The following is a 9,178-nucleotide window of genomic DNA, read 5'->3' as shown; positions in this document are numbered from 1 at the left end:
ATTATCTTGTCCTAACCATGTTTCGGTTAAAAACATAAAATCAAGCTTGTGCTTAATAATAAAATCATTGATTAAAAATGATTTGCCTACCAAAGACCTGACATTTAAAAGAGCTAAATTTAGTGTGTTAAAAACATTGTTTTCCCCATGTTCTGGGACATACTGTGGTTGGCAAGGGATACATAAATTTGCAGAATGCGTTGGGTAAGTCATATTTCTCTGTAGATTTACCAAACTTTTTCTGTTACCTATCAAAACTGGGATTGAAACAGCTATTTGCATATTGGGCCCCGGCTTTTCCTGGAGAGAGCCATGACTAACAGTATTGCAGCCTGGACCCAGCACATATCAGTTAGAGCTTACTGTGCTGTTATCAGGCTGTGGAGACAAAGAATGATTTTGGTGACGGCGTGGAGGAGGGGTTGGTGGATGCTGCAATTGTGATTGCAGCAGAGCTTGCTGAGGAATTGGTGGGGCATGCCGCTTTGAGGGACTTCTGGGTGTGAAAATGACACTGGGGGGGGAGGTCAGTTTGGGCCCAGTAGTGATGTGCTTCATCAGGTTGGCGAGGTTCTTGGTGATGGGGAATGGGATGCCCCGGGAAGATGGTGAACTAGGTAGGGTTTGCGGGGTTGTGGGAAGTGAATCCTCACAGGCAGTGTCTGCTAGTGGAGGGGGTGTGGCCTCATCTTTGCTCTGACTTCTCTCCATGTTAGAGCATTCGGGGGGGAGTGTTGGCTTTGGATGTTTTGATGTTTCTTCATTTTGTTTAGATTCCCGTATCTTGTCCTTGGCAGATTCCCGTCGTATCTTGTCCTTGGCAGAGGGAAGATTGTGGCGTAGGAAGAAAAATAGGTTGGAGGTGAAAGCTTTTACTCCTGATTTATTTAGGGACAATCCATCTCCCTTAAAGAGATGCCTGCAATCCCAGAAATGGTTAAAATTATCAATAAAATGTATTGAGTGGACATCACATGCAGTTGAAAGCCATGTGTTCAGTGCTAGTAACCTGCTGAACTTCTCAGTTCCTCCTCTGACTGGTGGTAGAGGTCCACTGATAAAAACTTCTGCATTTAGCGACCTTACTGTGTTTAGCAGATTATTAAAGTCCTTTTTTTTTTTTTTTTTTTTTTTAAAGTTTTTTAAAATCCACCAGGAGCCATCATCTCCACCTTACTCAGAAAGAGCTCAGTCATTTGTTTTAGATTCTGCAGGCACACGGTGTGACAGCACAGCTCAGAGTTCAAGGAATATGGAATCAAAGAAAGGGGGTCCCAGCTGTTCCCCCTTACTGCCTTCACTGCTGTTGGAAAACTACAGCCCTATTAATGCCCTGTCAACTCCTTTTCACTATGAACAGCTTTTTATGGACTGTAGTTTTACTTCGTCTCTACACTCAGACATTAGTTTTCCTTCTAGTTTGGAGGCAAGAGAAAGTGATGGAATGGAAGCCCTATTTCTCTCAGGTGACAGCAGTCAAGATATGTCAGAAGACACCTCAGTGCCCCTTGAAAACCTTGCAGACACACAGTCAGAGCCATCATCCCTGAAAACCCAGAGTGGTCCCCTACCTGAGGATGCCACCGAGTACTCCTCAAAGTCCAGTGATGCAAGGCCACACCAGGACCCACCCTCCCCTGCTGATAGCCCTCCAGCTCTGAGTGTCTTGGCTTGGAAGAAACTTTCATACACATTGCCCCAAATGTTAGCCCACATGAAGGATCCTGAGAAAGACCTAAAAACCATTAAAAAAATTACTCAACTTCAGGATGTGCTCCACCCACACAAAGACCACCATAACCATGTAATTCCTGTGCCAGCTAGTTTGTCTTACGTGACAGGCTCCTGTGATCCCAGCGAAGGCAACACAACAGATTTGGAGCTTGGCAAACAAATATTGGGGGGAGCAAAAGAAGAACTAGCATCATTTGCAGTGTCCGTTGGCATCAGAGAAGAAGAGTGTGGTGAAGGTGAAAGAAAATGTGAGAATAATCTGGAAAAAGGTGTCACAACAGTAACACAGAAAGCAACATGTATTAAAGCAAGAGAAGATGAGACGAATAAAGCAAATGAGAACCAAATCAAGGGAACAACAAACACCAACAAAATCAGATGCAGCCAGAGGCTCGCAGGCCAGACTGAGAATGAGAAAGCAGTAACAAACAGTGAATTCATGACGGAAGGAGCAGAAAAGAGGACGCCAAAGGAAAAGAGTATTAGGAAAGCTGCCAAATTTGTCCCAGAAAAGGATGGAGTAATTTATAAAAAACAAAAGACAGTCCTCAGGAGAAAGACAATTATGTAAAGAAGAACAGAGTAATTCTCAACAGAGCAAAGGAACAAAAACAAATACAGCTGTACAATTTTCAAGAATGGGAAACGAGGAACGATTTCAAAAGTATGTAGGGGAGAAACTCAAGTTAGAGACAGGGGAACAGTGTGACACCAGTAGCTCCAATTTCTGCACCAAAATGGGGAGTTTAATCAAAACCCCAGAAGAGAAGAAAGAGATGGGTAATGGGAGAGTAAAAAGTAAAGATGAGGGGACTCAAATCACTAGTTTTGAAAGGAGAAGAACTATGGTGGGTAACACTCAGCTGACTGCCTGTAGGGCTAGAAGGGAACTCAAGTTCTCACCTAAGAGAAAAGTACTAGACAAGCTAGAAGTAAAATTGAACGAGAGTGCAAATAAAGAGCCAGTTTCAAGTCCAATGAAAAGAAAAAGTACAACAGATGAGACTCGTGAGACGGCATCCACAGCCAGATGCGGGCTACCCGAATTTTCTCCACTGAATGAAAGTGAGTCTAAAGATCCCATCTCATCTGTAAAAACCATTGAGAAACATCTCAAGTTACCTCCCAGTCTGTGCCCAGAATTGATTCATCCAACCCAGCAACAAAACACAACTGTGGCACTAAGGGAAGGTGGAGCTGATCAACACAATGAAGCCAAAACATGCAATTTTTACAGTTTAAGGTCACTAACTCACAAGTCAGATACATTAAAAACGACATGTAGTGTCAAAGGGATTCACAAGGCAACAGAGGCCACACACTCTAGTCCCACACCAAGTCCAGAGCAGACAGGAAATGTGAAAATTAAAGAAGAAAGCACAAACAGAGGAGAGACAGAACACACAAGCCTTACATTGAGTCCAGTGAAAAGATATACAGGGAGTACGGAAAGTATTCAGACCCCTTTAAATTTTTCACTTTGTGTCATTGCAGCCATTTGCCAAAATCCAAAAAGTTCATTTTATTTCTCAATGTACACTCAGCACCCCATCTTGACAGAAAAAAAACAGAAATGTAGAAATTTTTCAAAATTTATTAAAAAAGAAAAACTGAAATATCACATGGTCAAAAGTATTCAGACCCTGTGCTCAGTATTGAGTAGAAGCACCCTTTTGAGCTAGTACAGCCATGAGTCTTCTTGGGAATGATGCAACAAGTTTTTCACACCTGGATTTGGGGATCCTCTGCCATTCTTCCTTGCAGATCCTCTCCAGTTCTGTCAGGTTGGATGGTGAACGTTGGTGGACAGCCATTTTCAGGTCTCTCCAGAGATGCTCAATTGGGTTTAGGTCAGGGCTCTGGCTGGGCCAGTCAAGAACGGTCACAGAGTTGTTCCGAAGCCACTCCTTTGTTATTTTAGCTGTGTGCTTAGGGTCATTGTCCTGTTGAAAGGTGAACCTTCGGCCCAGTCTGAGGTCCTGAGCACTCTGGAAGAGGTTTTCTTCCAGGATATCTCTGTACTTGGCCGCATTCATCTTTCTTTCAATTGCAACCAGTCGTCCTGTCCCTGCAGCTGAAAAACACCCCCACAACATGATGCTCCCACCAACATGTTTCACTGTAGGGATTGTATTGGGCAGGTGATGAGCAGTGCCTGGTTTTCTCCACACATACCGCTTAGAATTAATGCCAAAAAGTTCAATCTTGGTCTCATCAGACCAGAGAATCTTATTTCTCATAGTCTGGGAGTCCTTCATGTGTTTTTTGGCAAACTCTATGCGGGCTTTCATGTGTCTTGCACTGAGGAGAGGCTTCCGTCGGGCCACTCTGCCATAAAGCCCCGACTGGTGGAGGGCTGCAGTGATAGCTGACTTTGTGGAACTTTCTCCCATCTCCCTACTGCATCTCTGGAGCTCAGCCACAGTGATCTTTGGGTTCTTCTTTACCTCTCTCACCAAGGCTCTTCTCCCACGATTGCTCAGTTTGGCTGGACGGCCAGGTCTAGGAAGAGTTCTGGTTGTCCCAAACTTTTTCCATTTGAGGATTATGGAGGCCACTGTGCTCTTAGGAACCTTGAGTGCTGCAGAAATTCTTTTGTAACCTTGGCCAGATCTGTGCCTTGCCACAATTCTGTCTCTGAGCTCCTTGGGCAGTTCCTTCGACCTCATGATTCTCATTTGCTCTGACATGCACTGTGAGCTGTAAGGTCTTATATAGACAGGTGTGTGCCTTTCCTAATCAAGTCCAGTCAGTTTAATTAAACACAGCTGGACTCCAATGAAGGAGCAGAACCATCTCAAGGAGGATCAGAAGAAATGGACAGCATGTGAGTTAAATATGAGTGTCACTGCAAAGGGTCTGAATACTTATGACCATGTGATATTTCAGTTTTTCTTTTTTAATAAATTTTCTGTTTTTTTCTGTCAAGATGGGGTGCTGAGTGTACATTAATGAGAAATAAAATGAGTGAAAAATTTAAAGGGGTTTGAATACTTTCCGTACCCACTGTAGGCAGGAACATGCTGACGAGACAGACATGTCTTGTATTGACATAAAAATGATGGATTGCAAAACAATGATAGTTCAATGAGCTAATTTAGAAGTGTATTTGACTTAAATCTTCTTTTGTTTTGGAATGCAGGAGATCCTTGTGTTTAACACCCACATTTGATACCTATTCATCAGCAAAGGCTGTACAAGCTTTCTGCCACTCACCTACCAAGTTTAGCCTCTGCCCTACCTGGCTTCTATTGTTATGTGTGCAGGGTGTTGCTGCTGAGCCAATACCACAAACACACCCAAAAATAAATATATTCAAAAGCAGAAAAAGGAGAAAAAAGGTAAAGGCTGATGAGGAAGTTCCACAGAAATTGAAATTGGAGTAATTTTAAACTGCTGTTTGAATCTGGCTGACCATCCACAAGACCGTCAAGTTGTCAGTATGAGCTGCCACACTTTTACATAGCAACAACATAAACCAACAGATGCACTTTTTTTTTTTTACTTACTTTTACAAAAGCCAAATAATATCAAGACACACTGCAGTCTTCAGTGCTCTTTTAGGCTTTTACTATTAGAAACTATTGTGTCATATTAATAAAATTTGTAAATTGCAAATGCAATAATGTCCCATCTCAGGAATAATAGTTATTTTTCATGCAACAAATTTACAGACCGTTGAAAACATTTTACTTAGGGATTTATTTCATAGAATATTTTCACAGGTCAAATCAGTATAAATTAAACAGGTTAGTACATGTTGCTGGGTAGCAGGCTGAAATCATGTTGGTAAAATAAAGTGTTGGGCTACAAACTGAGAAACAAGAAAATAAATTAAAAAGAAAGAAACTACTATTCTACTGCAATACAACCTTATACTACACTAACTGAAATACTTTATAAACTGTGACTCCATTTGTAAGGAGTTGTAGATAAAGTTATTCTCGTATAAGGTTCCCCCCCAAAAAACAGATATAATTGTGTATTAAGCAAAACAGCCTCATAAATAATCTACGATTGTGAGTCTTTAAATGTGAAATAAATTTAATCTGGAAATTACAGTAGTTAAACAGTAGTCAACATGATCTGCTGGCTTTGAAATCTTTATTAATAAGAATTAAAAAAGAAAAGAAAAGAAAAAAAAAAGATCACTGGAGAGCAGCGGAGGTCAAGACATAAGCAGCGGAGCCGGCCGAAATGAAGTAACCTTAATGTTTCTGTCAAAAAAGACAAACAAAACGTGTTAAAAGCTGCAACCCCACATCCTGCCATTAACAATGCTGTTTTGAAAAGCAGGAGGGCTGGCAAAATTTTGTTTCCTCTCAGCAGCAATGGGCAATGTGGCACCACTGGAGAATGAACAGTATATAACCTCTGTACGTATGTGAATCTGTTATGTGTGGGTCCATCATCCATCTTCTTCACAACACCATCCCTCCTCCCATGATCTCCATCCTCTGTTGAGAAAACAACATGGTTACTTTACTGCAAAATGGCCGACGGCAGAATAATTGACAATATTTTCAATATATTTTTAATATTTGTATACTGCATAAAGTACACCTCTTGGTTACAATTTAAAAAGAAACAAAACAAATTTAAGGATAAAATCTTTACATTGTGGGTTATGTAGAAAAATGATCAGCTGATATATCATACTATTTAAGTATCAAAAATCACCACTATAGTGCTTTGGATTTAATAAATATATTCTAGTAGACATGACAGAATTGGCATATTCTACCCTCTAGTGGCCAAACAGTGTATGGCACATGAGATCAGTAATTAGTCAAAACCCTAAAAACTGAAGTCCATAGTGACCAAAACAGTGGGCTAAATAATGAGGTGATAGGAAAGTGCTGTATAAAAACATTAGACTTAACTGCATTTATTGCCTCGCAGATTAATTTTAACAACCATAAAAAAAGCCACAGACTCTTTATTTACCTGAGGTGGTTCTATGAAAGCGAGCCAATCCGACGAGTGTGTCGGAAGCAGTCCCATCGACTGACACTTGTAGATGGCCAACGCTGAGCCCAGGAGATTGCCGATCAGATAGACGAGGCCTTGAAGCCACTGCTGACTGGAGCTCTCCAACAGCTTGAAGGCTGAGACAGAGGACAGAAGAATGAATGAAAATATGAATGAAGGCCTAATATGATATATTTATCTTATCGTCTTCAACGGTCTCTGAACATTTTCCATTCTGGGTTAATATGTCCCGCCCTAACATTGTGAATGCTGGATACTCACTGGCAGACATGGACATGAGTGCCTGTATGGGCCTCCAGGCCATCATGCAGACCATCATGATAGGGAAGATGGAGATGGTGTTGCCTGACATGTACATGATGAACAGGTTCATGGGAATCTGCTTTAGGGGACCAAGGGCCACGTCCCAGCAACGCTGTACAACAGAGGAAGATGACACACAGCAGCAAATGTATGGGGTTATCATTAGAAAATGTGATCTTGATCACATGTGACACTCCATAGATATTTACACTCAGCGGCTGTTTTCCATTACAGAGGTACTTCAGTGCGGCACCATGTTGCACAGGCAAAATGGCACCTCGTAATACTTGTATGTGTATTAAGGCAGGAGGCTTGTTCACAACATAAAATCATAATGTAGATTTTATTTAAAAGCACTTCGTTTTTTGTATTTTTAACACTAATATTTCTAAAATATTGATGATTAAGTCACACGTTTGCTCTACTTCAATAGAAATTAACAAAAAATAAAAAACATAATTACAATTCTTATTTATATTTTATTTGACTTTATTTAAATAAAATAATAAACAGTGTGCCGAGAAGGATGTGCAGTTTCAAAAGTTGCACAAGACAAGAACAATGTCAGTATCTGAAAAAAGTGAAAAGGAAATAAGCTCACCTTCTCCACCAGGTTCTTGTCTGTCTCCTGGATGCTGGTGTCGGGAACGGGTTTCTCAGAGTAGCCGATGGGGTAAACAACATCTCCCTGGCCACCCTGCCGGTCACTGCGACTCCTGCAGCACAGACGTTGCACCATGAGTTTATTTTGCATTCTCAACTATAACTATGGAGAAGATCTGCCTTTGACTTGGCATTTACTAACCGACGTTAAAGCAAGGAAAGAGAAAAAAAATAAGTCTCAGATTTGTGCAGCCTTTGATTTCTTCTGAAGACAACAGGAGCACTCCCTCCCTTCACGCATTTTGACATTTTATGTCATTCTATGTTGACCACTATAAATCAGGAAACATTCAAAGGATTCATTTTTGAAGACATGGCAATTGATGGGATGCAACTTAGACTACAGGCTCTCAGTGTCCCCAAAGCTTTAAGGTGCACTATGGATTGCAGGATTAACAATTTAGGTGTAGGTGGATGTTATCACAAAGGGGCCACTGATTGTCAAATCATACTATTTGGCAAATGTCAGCGCTTGGATCCAGTCTGTTCCTGTTTACCTGGTGTTGCCCAAGCTCAGCTCCAGAGCCCACTTCATCCTCCGGGCCCCGCTGCCTCCCCTGGTTGACAGAGCTCCACCTCCACCTGCTTGTCCCCCTGGAGATGTCATGGCAACCGACTGCACAGCTGGACCTCAGAGACCGAAAGCCTACAGAGACAAGAACAGGGAGCGCCAGGTCCCATCTGGTCAGTCACTTATACACTAAAACAAGACAGCTCAGAAAATCTGAGAGGAAAACTAGGATCGCAAACAACACACAGCAACAATTACAGGTGTTCATTCTAGTATCTGTCCAAAACAACAACACTAAACTCAGACAGAAACATTTATTCACCTGTATTTTATGGCGTAATTAACATTAAAGTTATTGGTTGGTTTCCTCAGCATCTGATTTTCTGAACACTGATTCGCCATCAGATAGATTTTTACAGACTACAAAACATCACATTGGTGCATGTACTCTGAAAAGATTAGCAGAACTGAATATGCTTTCTGCCATGTTGGACAGTTTCCCCTTATTCAATCCTGTTTAAGGTTAAAGGTCTGCCTATGTCAACCTTACCCAGCTAAAAAAAAGAAGGACATGTTACAGCTTAGAAAGCTTGTTTCTGTGGCTCTGACACTAAGGAACATGTTGTTGTTATCTGTCAGAGCATAATCCAAATTGAAAACCTGGAAATTACACATGGCGCAGTTGGGCTGCCACTGTGGTCACGTTACGAAAAGAAGCAAACACACTCCGATTTGATATCGATGTTACCTTATATAAACATTCAATTCACTGCTCTCGGCTTCTTTTAATCGGACTTTCGTTGGAAAAAAGCGCAAATCTAGCAGCTGTGTCGAGGTTCAGGTCGAAGCCCCTCGTCGGTCGCTGGTTCCGGGGCCCGCAATGATGACGTAGTACGCAGCTGTTGGGGCTGTTGCGTCACTACTGTGCTCTAGTGGCACGTCAGTAGAACTACTTTAAAAAAAATATTTATACAT

At 41.5% G+C, this 9,178-nt stretch overlaps 1 protein-coding gene across 2 annotated transcripts; it reads right to left on the bottom strand.

Annotated features, from left to right (window-relative positions):
• Window positions 1-5,417: 5,417 nt before the first annotated feature.
• Window positions 5,418-9,086, bottom strand: LOC113145381 (ER membrane protein complex subunit 4-like). 2 transcript variants are annotated; one of them, XM_026332055.1, is made up of 7 exons: window positions 8,952-9,086; window positions 8,190-8,338; window positions 7,631-7,745; window positions 6,988-7,141; window positions 6,682-6,842; window positions 6,107-6,191; window positions 5,418-5,951 (listed from the first exon to the last, which is right to left on the bottom strand). In XM_026332055.1, the coding sequence occupies exons 2-6, from the start codon at window positions 8,297-8,299 to the stop codon at window positions 6,156-6,158; spliced, it is 576 nt and encodes a 191-aa protein (XP_026187840.1). In that variant the 5' UTR covers window positions 8,300-8,338; window positions 8,952-9,086; the 3' UTR covers window positions 5,418-5,951; window positions 6,107-6,155. The 2 variants fall into 2 exon arrangements, with proteins under 2 accessions (XP_026187840.1, XP_026187831.1); XM_026332046.1 differs by having other exon boundaries at window positions 5,418-6,191.
• Between the last annotated feature and the right edge of the window lie 92 nt (window positions 9,087-9,178).

This window comes from Mastacembelus armatus, chromosome 18 (genome assembly GCF_900324485.2).
Source record: "Mastacembelus armatus chromosome 18, fMasArm1.2, whole genome shotgun sequence".
Lineage (NCBI taxonomy): Eukaryota > Metazoa > Chordata > Actinopteri > Synbranchiformes > Mastacembelidae > Mastacembelus > Mastacembelus armatus.
The sequence above is the reverse complement of the archived record's forward strand: the minus strand, read 5'-3'. Positions and strand labels throughout refer to the sequence as shown.